At 52.4% G+C, this 13386-nt stretch overlaps 1 protein-coding gene across 1 annotated transcript; it reads right to left on the bottom strand.

The window, feature by feature from the left end:
• Positions 1–5057: 5057 nt before the first annotated feature.
• LOC113893171 (keratin, type II microfibrillar, component 5) lies at positions 5058–13123 on the bottom strand. The gene is made up of 9 exons (XM_027542946.1): positions 12105–13123; positions 10196–10404; positions 9562–9622; positions 9323–9418; positions 8501–8665; positions 8113–8238; positions 7501–7721; positions 6741–6772; positions 5058–6058 (listed from the first exon to the last, which is right to left on the bottom strand). The coding sequence occupies exons 1-9, from the start codon at positions 12522–12524 to the stop codon at positions 5865–5867; spliced, it is 1524 nt and encodes a 507-aa protein (XP_027398747.1). The 5' UTR covers positions 12525–13123; the 3' UTR covers positions 5058–5864.
• Positions 13124–13386: the final 263 nt, after the last annotated feature.

Here is a 13386-nt window from a genome sequence, read left to right on the forward strand (position 1 = left end):
GCAGTGGGAGTGGGGCTGGGGCTCTGGGAGTCCCCTCACTTGATCTGAGAGATTGTATGTTTCCAGAGCATCCCTCAGCCATGTAGCGGTCAGGATGGAAAGACTGAGGCTAATCCTCCCAGCTTTTTATTATTGGTGGTTTGTAATTTTATTATATTGGGGTGATTCCTGTATGGCTTCTTCTCTTTTGGTTGCATGATTAAATGTCGTGGTAAACATTTTCTCCTGTAACCAAGTCAATGTCTGTACCCTTCCTTGTTTCCCCAATTGTTTCAGTGGTTCTCCAAGTGTGGACCATGGACCACCATCTACATCAGGGTCCCTGAGGAGCGGGGGATGAAGGGATTGTTAAATATGCAGATGCTGGGCTCCATCCAGAACCACTGAATCAAAAGTTATGGAGATGAGTCCAGGAATCTGAAGTTAAGCAAGCTCCCAGGGGATTCCCATAAGAATTAAAGATCAAGAGTACACTGGTTTGTGTGGGTGGCTCAGATCATTCTGGCCGTGGACATGACTTTCCCTCTGATTTTCACAGGATCAGATTCAACTCTTTGCCTTTCTCCTCTGACTTTGTTAAAAGATCAGAGCCAGTCTTGGCCACCCACAGTGGGTGGGGTGGGGGCAAAGGTGAAAAAGAGGAGGAGAGGGGAGCCTGTGTTGACTAGCACTGGTTAGATGTCTGGAACATCATATATGTATTTCATTCATTGCTTACAGCAACAGTATTATACTGATATGGAAATTAAGGCCGTGAGAAGTTGAGTAACTTCTCATACAGCTAGTCCAGTATCCAAACTGAGGGCTATGTATGTTAGTCACTCTGCTGTGCCGGACTCTTCACGACCCCACCGTCTGTCCATGGAATTCTCTAAGCAAGAATACCAGAATTAGTTGCCATTCCCTTCTCCAGGAGATCTTCCAAACCCAGGGATCCAACTGGAGTCTCTGGCATTAAAGGCAGATTCTTTACCATCTGAGCCACAAGAGAAGCCCCAGTAGGGAATGTCAATGCTCATATACTTTCTGCTCCCTTGCCTCAGTTTTTCCTGAAGAATAAAATCATGGCCCATGCCGTTCTAACTGATCCTACCTTACTGACACTCCAGAGAAAAGAGAAGGAAGGTGACATTAATGAGCCTCCTGGAAGTGTTTGTAGGAACATCTCCTCACAGCTTCTGTTCTCTAAGAATCTTGGACAGACCTTAGTATGGGGCAGTTAACACAGGCCTCTTACGTGGGGATCCAGAATGAAAACTCAGACCTCTGGTCAGAGGATATTTGCCCCGATGGCCTGGACAGGGACAGTGGGCTCTGTGGGGACCTCTGGTGTTGCTGTTTAGTCACCAAGTCATGTCTGACTCTTTGTGACCTCATGGACTGTAGCCTGCCAGGCTCCTATGTCCATGGGATTCTCCAGGCAAGAACACTGGAGTGAGTTGCCATTTCCTTCTCCAGGGGGTCTTCCCAACTGGGGATTGAACCCACGTCTCCTGCATTGGCAAGGTGATTCTTTACTGCTGAGCCACCTGGGACTCTCTCCCCCCGCTATTCCTGCACTGACAACCCCCAAGAAGTGCCCCCAGGGAAGTCGGTTCAGAGTCCCCTCAGATTCGAGGGTGTCCTCCCTGGATGTGATGAGATGGAGAGAGGGGTTTTGGTGGATGACTTTCTTTCCCTTGTTTTACAGGAAGAACACTTATTTCTGACACCTTATGTTATTTGGGATTTTTAAAAAAAGATTTAAAAAAAGACCCAATTGGGTGGAAGATATCTTGCCCCAAGAATACATATTTGATCTCAAAATACAAAGACCTTTGAGTAGTTCTCCCTGGCATTGCCCTCCTGGTGCCTTTCAGAATGTGTCCCCACAAGACTCACTGGTCCCTGGGAAACCCGGGAGGACCCAGATGTTTTTTAGTGTGGTGGCCCCCTGGTCTCTCCTCCTGGGCTTAAAGGGTCTTTCAGGGGCTTCATCTTGGGCACTTCCTTGGTCTAGATTCCACCAAGTCTGAGCAGGGGAGAAAATTGGGCTCAGGGAGCCACTAGATCGCCTCTGTGAAGGGAAAGGAGTTGTACCAGGCCCCTTCTGCCCCAGAATGGGGTAGGGGAGGTGGGGGGTGGCAGAAATGGGGGAAGCTCTGCCTTTCCTTTCTGATGGTGATGGGGGGGGGTGTGTATATGCACATTTGTGTCTCCAGAGTTTCCTTCATTTTCAATGCAACAGCTCAACCTCTGAGTGCTGCCTTGACCCGCTCCCTTCCCTGGCAACTGACCTCTCACCACTGCTGTCCACTGCCCACTGAGGGAATAACAGCGGGGCATCCAGACAAGGGGTGATTCCCAGAAATGGTCATTTCTCATGTCCATGTCCATTCCAAAGAGGGTTAGACTTCGTGATTTCCTTGATCATGTGGTTAATCTGTTTTTCTCACCATGCTTGGCTTCAGTTTCTGTTTCCCAAGATCCCAAGGACTGAGGCAGAGAGCAGTTGGTGACATTGGGGCTGGGAGGAATGGCCTGGGTGTGGGTGTTTGTGAGGATGGCCCAGAGCAGAGAGGATTTGCGACTCGGTGAAGGAGCGCTTGTGGCCTCCAGAAGGGACAGAGAAGACCCCGAAGTCTAAGCAGATGGAGAGCCTTTGTATTTGAGGGAAGGGCACTGAATGTTTGAATAAGAGTAGAAAATGGACAGAAGGTCTGATTTTCTCTTGATGGAGCTCTTAGCTTTTGTGGAGTTTAAAGAAAAAGTGGCGGGGGGGAGATTCCAGGAAAGCTCTGGAACCACCCACATGGGCCTGCTTTATTGTCTGGGCCCCTTGCTCTTCTGGCTTTTTCTTAATCAAGAGATTTAGATCACTTGACTTTTCCTTAAATTTTTTTTTTTGTAATGAAACTTTAATCCTCAGTTACTCTTGGAGTGTATCCTTGACTTTCTGCAAGGAATAACTCCTTTCCTTTGAAAAGAGAAGAGATGGCTCTGCATTTTTGCTGTTGAACGCAAGGGCGGGGGAGGGGAAGTTTCATCTTCATAAGCTGATGGCACCTCGGGCTGCTATGCACAGAACATGGAAACTTATTAAATAGCTGCTAACTCCCAGATTCTGGTTGTTTGACTTTTCAATGCATGATGTTATATTTTTATTTATCAGATTTAACTTTTTAGTTATACTTGAGCCAGACCCATGGTAACATCAAGGCATTTTTCCTAAAGCACAGGCTACTGCAGAGACCCAGAACCACAGGAAGTGGCAAGGCTGGAAAATGCTTATCTCACCCACCCTTAAGCTGATGCCCAGAGCATGGAGGCCACTTCTTGCACAGCGCATTACTGAGACATGGCAGAGCTGATGCTCAAATTTTGATCTCCTGACGTTTCAGCCCTGGTGACTTAACCTTTCTTGTAGATGGATGACGTGCCCTAAATTGAATGTTGGCCTACTGTGACTACGACCATGCCCTGGAGACCCATAGAGGTGGGAGAAAGAAGGGGAGGGGGCCAGAAACTTGGAGGAGTCCTGTCTGGTATCAGCCAGCAAACCGTAAACAGCAGCCGCCTCGGCACTCAGGAAGGGCCAGCAGTCTCCCTGGAGTTGCAGCCCTTTGGGCCTGAAGTGAGGATTCATCAGAATGCAGGGGACCTTAACTTTCCTTCCAGGGACAGGCTAGGGGATGGGGCAGCAGAGGAGGCCAGCAGGCGGAATAGTGATGGCTAATCTGTTCTCTAATGGAGAGATGGAGATGAGTCCAAGAGGGCTGATGTCTACACCTCTGCTCGACCAGCCTGAGTTCACCCAAACATCCCAGGCCTGACATGTTCTGGAATCCCATCTGGAACTTAGTTGGGGGCAAAGCCAGGAAGAGAAATTGCCTGGAACTTCTTCCAGAAACTTCCAGCTTGATCTAGTGTCCAGACACACCCAGTGATAGCCATGGTCTGAGCCACAAAGAAAGAGTCAGAAGTCCTCAGGGTTTGAGACGCTGTCGGGCAGGAAAGGGAAACGTGTGTGTGTGTACGAAGCAGGAGGGAAGGTGGGCAGAGGGAGCACTGAGCAAAGGCAAATAGGAAGAAGGGTGTGGAGTAGCCGATATGTCCAGGTGGGATGGTCCCTGGAGGCCTCAGAGAGCAGTCTTTCCACAAAGTAGAGCCTGAATCTGAGAAATTGAGCATCCAGGTGGAGGGGTTGTACAGGAGTGAGAAGCAAGTGTGGGAAGACGAGCTGGAGGAGACTGTGTCTGGCCTAAGGAGCACGTGCATATGCTGGGAAATTGTTTGAACCAGGTGGTAGGGGATAAGAGCCATGAGTTTGGGATTCTGGCTGTTGGGGGGAGGTGTGTGTGAGGAATGAGGAGAAAGTGGTCATGTGGGAATCTGGAGCTGTGGTCCAGGACTGAGGGGTCTGAGCTGGAATCAGGCTATGGAAGTGGAGAGGATGAGGCAGCACCACTGGGGGGCTGGGGCTGGAAGGGGCTGGTCAGCTAGAGATGGAGCAAGTGGGAGCTGAGCGTCAGACATGTTGGAGAGTTGGATGTAGTGGGAATTCCTAATAATGTGCTTTCCCAACCTTGAGAAATTTCACAGAAGTAGCACTTGGAAAAACAGCAAATGTTACAAAACTGTGCTGTGATTTTTCTTCACGTTTTTCTTAGAATAATAGCCTTGTTACAAACCCCAAGGCCAGACCCAGAAGGGAGTATGACTGGGATCATGAAAGCATGGACCTTGGAACACCAAGTCAGTGTCAGGTATGAACACTGCCTATGCACTTGCTGACTGGTCCTGAGACTATCCTAGAGGAGAATGGCCTGGGGTAAAAACAAGGAGATTTGGACTATGTCACGGTAGTGTCTTGGGGAAGAAAGATCAAAGAAAGTTTTGTAGTCTGCCATTAGAAATAAAAGCTGGACTCAGAGTGGACTCTGCACCTCAGTCCAATAGAGGCTGCAGGTCCCCTGACCCATTGCACCAGATTTTGTGTTCTGTCTTCATTCTTGTTGCTCACTCCCAGGCCATTAGGGCAACAGTCGGAGACATTGCCATTCACAAGATCACATGTCTTTGCATCGCAGCAGCATTTATTGAAACACAGATTGAGACAACCCAGAAGGCACGGCACCCACAGACAGTCATAATAAGAGGGAGACCCAGAAAGTGGCCTCCCCTTCTCCAGCCCACCTGCTCTGGATTGGACAGATTCCCCCTGCGCCGGCAGGGGGCGATCTGGAGCAACCATGGCGTTTTCTTTGAAATCTGTTAAGGTGTATTGAATAGCAAGACCTGTCCAAAGTCAAAAGAATTCCCCCCACAAGAGGCCTCTCAACTCGGACGTCACAGGAGGATTTTGGCTGGAACAGGTTAACCCAGAAGAAGGCAATCAGTTAGAGAGACAAGCAAAATACAAACTCAAATGACCAAGGGGCAATTCCTGCAGAGAACTTCCCAGCCAGGACAAGGGATCTGCTGGAGTGGGGGCGGCTTCCTCTCTGATTCTAAGGTTGAGGGAGACCTGACTGGATGGTTCGGCTTATTCCTTGTGCCAGAGGAAGACTGAGTTTTCATGATGCCCAGCTGCCCTGGGTGATTGGGAGGGTCCCAGAGAGCTTGGTGAGTAACACAAATTGGCCGCGGGAATTTAGCATTCAAATCGGAGTTGAGTGAAAGGGCTGGGAATGACTCTTTCTAACTGAAGCCTGTTGGAGAACCAGGAAAACAACTCCCTAAAAGGAGAAGGTGGTGCGGAGAGCGGCGGAGGGTCCTTCCCTTGTAGGAACACATGGAAGATTCTGGAAGCAAGCACACAATTTTTTTTTTTTTCCATTCACACACCCTTCCGTGCTGGGGGGATGCAGGCGGGGCCTCTGACTCTACGCAAAACGGACAGACCGGCTGCTCCCGCAGCTGAAGCTGGAGGCACGGGGCTGACAGGGGACGCAGGAGTCGGGCGCCAGCACTGTGATGCTGCCCCCGGTGGCCACGGGGCCCGAGGCGATCTGGCGGCCTGCGGTGGTGCTATACGTGAGGCCCCCACAGGTGACTCCACCGCGTGAGCTGCTGACACCTGTGGGAAGAGAGGGGACAGGGAGGGCTGAATGGACCGCAGTGATGTCACCAACCCCAGGACAGGCCCCCAAGGGCTTCTGCATGCATGAGCTTCCTCCTCCCCGATGAGTTTAGTGGTTCATAACTCAGATCCTGTTCTCAGCACCTCAGCCTTCTAGGGCACCCAGGCGAGAAGGAAGCAAGTACCCCCAGATTCAGTGGCAAAGCTGAAGTGAAGTGAAGTCGCTCAGTCGTGTCCGACTCTTTGTGACCCCATGGGCTCTAGCCTGCTAGGCTCCTGTCCATGGGATTTTCCAGGCAAGGGGGTACTGGAGTGGGTTGTCATTTCCTTCTCCAGGGGGTCTTCCCAACCCAGGGATTGAACCCGGGTCTCCCGCATTGGAGGCAGACGCTTTGCCATCTGAGCAACCAGGGCAGCCCAGGGGCGAAGAGGCTGCCTTATTTCCCGGGTATGCAGTTCACACATTCACCAGTGGAGGGCGCCCAAAGATGCCTTTGCTTAGTGCCTCCAGGGAGAAGGTAAGGGGGTCGTGGCGGGGCGTAGTGGGGGAGGGAGCAGGGGGCATGAAAGGCCCCCTCCCAGGTCTGGAACTTTCCAGGTCCTGTAGGTTAGGCTGTCCGGCTCAAATCTGCCCATCAATAAAGCCAGTTTTCTAGGGGGGTTTCAAGCAGGTACTTACAGACATTCACAGAGCCCACTCCTTCGCACAGCCTACAGGAAAGAAAAGTCTAATTAATTCTAAGCACTGAGCTGGATTCCTTGAGGCAGCTTCCTTGAAGCTTAGGCACAGAGAGGGCCCTGCTGTGTACAGATCCAATTCCCCGGAGGCAGGAAGTGCTCCCTAGAGTTTGCCTTAAATGCTCACACTCCTTTAACTATTCACTGACCACAGAGACAAGGCCTTCTGCTTTTCAGCAGAGGTGAGTGAAGCTATGAAATCCACGTGCTGCTTCCAATCGGAATGACTTGGCCCACCCTGGATAGTGCCGATCAGGCTTACAGAAAGCATGTGAAAGGGCCTGGTACCAATGAAGAGCTATAGCATAGACTGCATCGACCTTATAATGTACCGGCTTCCAGGGCAGGCCAAGCGGCAGCCTCCTGTAGGAAGCTACTGGAAGAGAGTGGATTTCAGAGCCACAAGTCTTGCATGAGGGTCCTGGCTCTTCTGCTTATTAACTGTGTAGCCCCGAAAAGGTCGCTGAACGCTGGGCCTTATTTCCTTATCTTTGGATGGGAAAAACAATACCTGGTTTGTGAGGATTAAAATGAGCACGGAGCACAGGCCTAATAAAGTGTTCATAAATTATTATTTCTATTGAAGCCTGAGCTGTACTAGCAGTGGGCAAAGATGCAGTTCCCACTTGGGTTCAGGGAAGTTCACCCCCAGAGGACCAGGGCCGCCTCCTTCTAGACTCCCAAGGTTTCCTCAGCCTCACCTCTGCTCCTCGCCCTCCAGCAGGCGCCTGTAGGTGGCGATCTCGATGTCCAGGCCCAACTTGGAGTTCATCACCTCCTGGTACTCCTTGAGCAGGCAGGCCATGTCCTGCTTGGCCTTCTGAAGGGCTTCCTCCAACCCAGCCAGCTTGCAGCGGGCATCGTTAAGGGCCGCCTCACCCTGCTGCTCAGCCTCAGCCACTGCGGCCTCCAGCTTGGTCCGCTGTGGGGAAGGAGATGTGAGGATGGGAAGGCGCAGCTAGGCTCATCTGAGCCAAGGGAGCTGGGGCAAGGATCCCAGAGAAAAGTTAGGTTAACCTCCTATGAGCAGGTAGTTAATGGGACTATGAACACAAGGGAGGTGATGGACACTTTTCATCATTTCTTCTTGATGGTGCTGCAGGGTGGCCAGAAGGGGGATATCAGTGATCTGGCTCATCTCAGCTCCTGTGCTGTGTGAAGTGCCAGGGCCCCAGCCCCCTCTCTGGGCCCCTGCTTCCTCACGGGCACACTCTGAGGCCTGATTAGGGCTAGACCTTTGTTCTTCTGCAGGCAAAGGGCCTGGTGCTACAGTTTTCCTGTGCTGGGTATTCAAGCCCTCCCAGAACCCATACCTGGCACTTGGCATTTTCAATCTCAGCTGTCAGCCTCTGGATAATGCGGTTCAGCTCGTTGATCTCCTCCTTGGTGCGGCGTAGGGTCTCCCCATGCCGGATCACCGTGGCCTTCATCTCCTCACACTGAGAGGAAGCAGAGAGGCTCCTGAGGCTCAGGATGGGACAGCTCATCCACTCAGGACAACTTGGATAATTGTGCAGGTTGCACAGTATTCAGCGTGTGCAACTATACATGGCCACCTTGCTCTGACACCCAAATTGAGATCTGTCTCTTTCTCGACATCCCTAAAGATCAAAGTCCCCAGGCAGAAGAAGCCTTTTCTAATCCACACTTCATATCCTTTCCAGTGCCATGTCCAGGAGGCAGGTGTTCTGGACCACTCACCTTGTTGCGGTACCAGGACTCAGCCTCAGCCCGGCTGCGACTGGCAATATCATCGTACTGAGCCTTGATCTCGGCGACAACACAGTCCATGTTCAGGTCTCGGCTGTTGTCCATCTTCACAATGACCGAGGTGTCTGAGATGTGGGCGTTGAGGATCTGGATCTCCTGGGGTGGGTGCCAAAAGCCAATGCATTTGGTTCTGGTGTCTGGTCTGGGTCACATGCTCTACCCCTGGGGGCTGTCCACTCCCTGGGGGACCCACTGGTCATGCATGATTCATGACTCCCACTCGCCTTCGTTCACACACAGGTACATCATCAGTGAAGCTGGAAGGGGCTCTAGAGATCAGCTGGGGACAGACTTTACAAATGGGGAAACTGAATCCCAGTGTATGAAAAAGGCCTGACTCAACGTCATTCAGCAGGGAAGCTCGGGTATGAATGCCAGGACTAGTGATCTGTCCAGGAATTAAGACCCCTCTCTCACTGGAAACCCACCCTACCCACCCCCCGCACTCTCCACCCCACGTATACACTTTCATATCCATGTAGAGACCTATACACACTCAGACCAGCCACAGGCACACACACGGCAACACCCAGAGACCACAAGCACAGAGAAGCCCAAGCACACACGTGCTCCACAGTCCTCGGTGCTCACGTGCACGTGTCTGTGACAGCCTCACAGTACGCCCACTTGCATGTGTGTGTGTGTTCCTTACATGCTGTCATCCCTCAGGGGGTGAATGTGCACACAGTCTCCGCTCTGGGTCCCCTCACCTTCCCTCCCCTCTTCCAGGCTGGTTGGCAGGGGCCCCCTCACCTCGTCATAGAGGCGCTTCAGGAAATTAGACTCCTCCACCAGGGCCTCCACGTTGGCCTCCAGGTCTGACTTTCGCAGGTAGGCACAGTCCACATCCTGGTGGTGGGGTAGAGAGGAGGGGGCGAGCGTGTGGGAGGAGGCCCCGGGAAGGTGCTCTGGGTGGGTGTGGCGACCAGTCCCACTGGAGGTTGTGCGCACAGAGGTGCCGCTCCCTCCCTCCCGGAGCCCATCCCCTTTACCTTCTTTAGAACCACGAACTCATTCTCCGCTGTGGCCCTCAAAGCCACCTCCTCTTCATACCTGTGTGTGAGAGAGTCAGAGGCTGGAGCTGAGGAGTCAGGGTTTGGCAGCCATCCTGGGCAAGCTCTTCTGGGAGTCAAATGGGGTGAACTCTGCAAACGTCATCCCGTTCTCTCCCCATTCTATTTGTGCATTGTTTGTGGGCTAGCCCTGTCCCAGCCTGGCTCATTCCACCTGAGTCCTGCTGCCTCTGGGATGAGATCAGAGAATGCACATTCCATGCCCAGGTCTACACTCATCTTTCCATCCATCCTAGATCCAAAGAGAACTGGTGCCACGGGCAGAGTGGATGTGGAGCCTGGGTCAGGAAGGGGAGCAGGAGGAGCAAGAAAGCCATGGAACCCCACTGGGCTTCCTTACTCCTCTGAAACCATCTCTAAGACCCATGGGCCTCCAAGGAGTTGAGGTGGAGCCAAAGAATCTGAAGAAACCTAGGCTCCTACTGCCCATCCTCTTGGGTAGCGGGCAGCCCCTCTTGGCAGACAGGCAGGAATCTTAATGAAGCTGCTTCAAGAGGGTTGTGGGCAGAGCCTTCCCCCTTAACCCTGTTACCACAGGTGGTGCCACACTCACTTCTTCTTGTAGCCCTCCAGCACCTCCTGCACGTGGTTGAGCTCTGAGGCCAGCCTCCCGCCGTCGGCCTCCACATGCTCAGCCTCCCGCCTCAGCGTCTCGATGTAGCCATTGAACAGGGGCTCCAGGTTGCTCTCGCAGCAGCGCTGGTTCTGGTAGAACTGCCACTTGGTCTCCAGCAGCTTGTTCTGCTGCTCCAGGAAGCGCACCTGCCGCCCAGAGTGGGAGAAAGAGACTCAGGAGGAGCCCCGGGAGGTGTCTGGTTCCCCAGAGTTCTCTCTTCCCCTGCCCTGGTGCCCGCTGAACAGCCGGGGCCAGGCGGGGGTTGAGCCCTGGAATCCCTACGACTCAGGGGGCCTTGCTCCCAGCCCCCCAGGGAGGCACTGTGGGTGGGAGTGACCCAGGCTTGAGGCCAAAGGTCAGATTCACATCCCAGGTCTGCCACTGTAATGGCAGCTGTCTCACCTCTGGGTGCTTGGTTTTCTCATTCCAAAACAGAGATGATAATAGTACCTTCCTTAAAGTTGTAAAGATTGAACAAGTTGCTACATGTAAAGTGTTTAGAAGAGTTTCTGACACACAGGAAGTACTCAACCAATTTAACTATGACTTTAATTACAAGTTCTTCATTTATTCATGTAAGCAACAAACATTTATTGAATACTTACTGTGTGGTCCCAGGGCTTGTGCTAAGATACACACACACACACACACACCTTTATCTATGACTGCACCTACCAATCAATTTTATTCAATTCTCACAACCCTATGGGGGGAGATCTTATTTCCCCTATAGTACAGGAGGGGAAAAGGAGACCCCAAGGTATGAAATGACTAACTTATCATCTCATAATTAGTCAGGAGTCAGGATCCTACGTTCCTTGAGCCTCCTTCACCTGCCTGTCACCATGATTTATCTAGTTCAGTTCAGTTGCTCAGTCGTGAGAACCCTATGAACAGTCTGTCTAAGCAGCTCCCTAAGCTCTCAGCTTCAATTTGTTATTAAAAAAATAGAGATGGTAATATCTACTCCAGTGAGTCATTTCAAGGATTAACTGAGATCACTAAAGAAAGTGATAATAAGAAGGTCCCCCTTACTGTCCTTCACCCCAGGTCCCAGACCCGAGTCTGGTCCTATCTCCTCTGCTGGAGTAAGGCCCCATGGACAGAGCCCACACGAAGGGAGGTGCAGCTGTGACCTTTGTGGGAGGCAGCCAGAGGGCAGCTGGGGATTTCTCACCCTCTGCACCGGTGGGTCTCTTCTCGCCAGTCTAGTGGCCTCCCCTCCTCCATTCCCAGCTCTGCACCCATGAAGCAGCCTGGCAAGCCTGGTTGGTTGCCTACCACATCTCCTCGCCCACTACTGTCCTTGGAAGAATGCTAACAGCTAACATTTATCACTTTCTATGTGCCGGCACTGATTGCACAGGAGCCCAGTTAATCTTCAAAGCAAACATATGAAGCCGGTTCTATCAAGGGGACAAGCAACAGGCCTGAAGATTAGCACTGTGAGCAGAGGCGGGGAGGTGGGGAGGCGGCAGGGCTCTGAGCAGAGCTCCAACTGCTTCCCAAGCTGCCCCACCACGGGCCTTCTTTTCTCCCCACTGCCCCTCTGCTCGTCCAGCACCCAGCGCCCAATGTTTCACGGCAGCTCGGATATTCCCATGTTGTCTTGTCTCTGGAAGCGCAAACCCTTTACAGCACAGACTCAATTTCTGGACCATGCTGGGCTGCGGGTATAGATACACTTTGCTGGAATTACATGAGAAAAATAAATCCTTCTGTGAAGATTGGCCTGCATTTCCCTCCGGTGGCTGGCAGCCATACGCTGGCTCCCCTGAAGACTGGGACCTTCCTGAGGGGAAGGCAGGGCCGGGGCCATCTCTGGACCATCCCAGGCCTCACTGACCTTGTCGATGAAGGCAGCGAACCTGCTGTTGAGGTTCTTGATCTGCTCCTTCTCCTCGTGCTTCACGCACTGCGCATTGGGGTCGATCTCCAAGTTGAGGGGCGTGAGGAGGCTCTCATTGACTGACACGGTGGTGATGCAGGGAGGGCTGAGGCCGCCCACGCCGCCGGAGCGGTACCCGAAGCTGCGGCTGCAGGAGCCAGCACGGAAGCCGCCCACCGCTATGCGGGGCCCACAGGAGCCCAGGGCCGAGACGCTGCGGCTGCCAAAGCCCGTCAGTCCCCGGTAGCAGGACACGCCTCGGTAAGGGGCGGCGGTGATGCAGCAGCGGCTGCCCGTTTTGGGGGCCACAGCCGAGCAGGAGCTGAAGGTCCTGGTGACGGAATATCCTGGACTGATCCTGTAGGAACGGCACGACATGGTGTGGGTCTGAGTGGATGGAGGTTTGAGCAAGGGAGTGTTGAGAGCGGCGGGTGCGCTACGTAGGATGCTTCTGGACCCTCTGATCCTCCTCAGTCCTTTTATTGGTGGAGAGAGCTGGGGTTGGCTACATGAAAGAAGTGAAAAGTCATTTTATGTTGTTTATTGGCTTGGGGAGTTTGCCAACAACTCTCCAAGGACTCGTCTTAAAGGTGAGCTCAGCAGTGACTCCCGGCCTCCGTAAAAGTATTGAAGATGTTATTAGGGACACTGTGCGTTTGCACTTTTCATCTTCAAAGCTCGTTTACATACATTAGGGTAATTAATTTTCCCGCAGTCTCCTTGTGAGATGGCCTCAACCCACACCTGGAGACGGGTTTGAACACAACAGTCTGGAATGGCTGAGTGTGGGGTAGGGACTGGGGCCACCATCTCCAGGAAGAAGCTCTAGGGCCCCAGGTTGGGGGAGACCACCAGAGATCATCACCTCTGTCCTCGGGGCTCCATACAGGATACATTCTCAGGTATATCGTTGTGTTTCAGGGGCAGATAGATCAAGAGAGCCCAAACCCATTCAAGCAGCATGGCTTGGGGGTGGTTCAGGTCCACAGAGGCTGTTTTGATCATGCTTCCTGCAGGGCAGAGGGTTGAGCCCATGGTCTCCTAGAACCTTCTGGATTCCAGCTTGAAAGGTTCTGTTCCAGGGCCTTCATTTCTCACCCACAAAACTACAAACCACTTAACTCTCAGTGGCCACAATAATGGCCTCTTGTGGATAATGGGGAGACTCCCTTTAGATACTTTCTCCCACTTGACTGAAAGGATGGGAGAACCCAGTTCCGGGAAAGCCTTGATGCTTCAA

Source organism: Bos indicus x Bos taurus, chromosome 5 (assembly GCF_003369695.1).
Source record: "Bos indicus x Bos taurus breed Angus x Brahman F1 hybrid chromosome 5, Bos_hybrid_MaternalHap_v2.0, whole genome shotgun sequence".
NCBI lineage: Eukaryota > Metazoa > Chordata > Mammalia > Artiodactyla > Bovidae > Bos > Bos indicus x Bos taurus.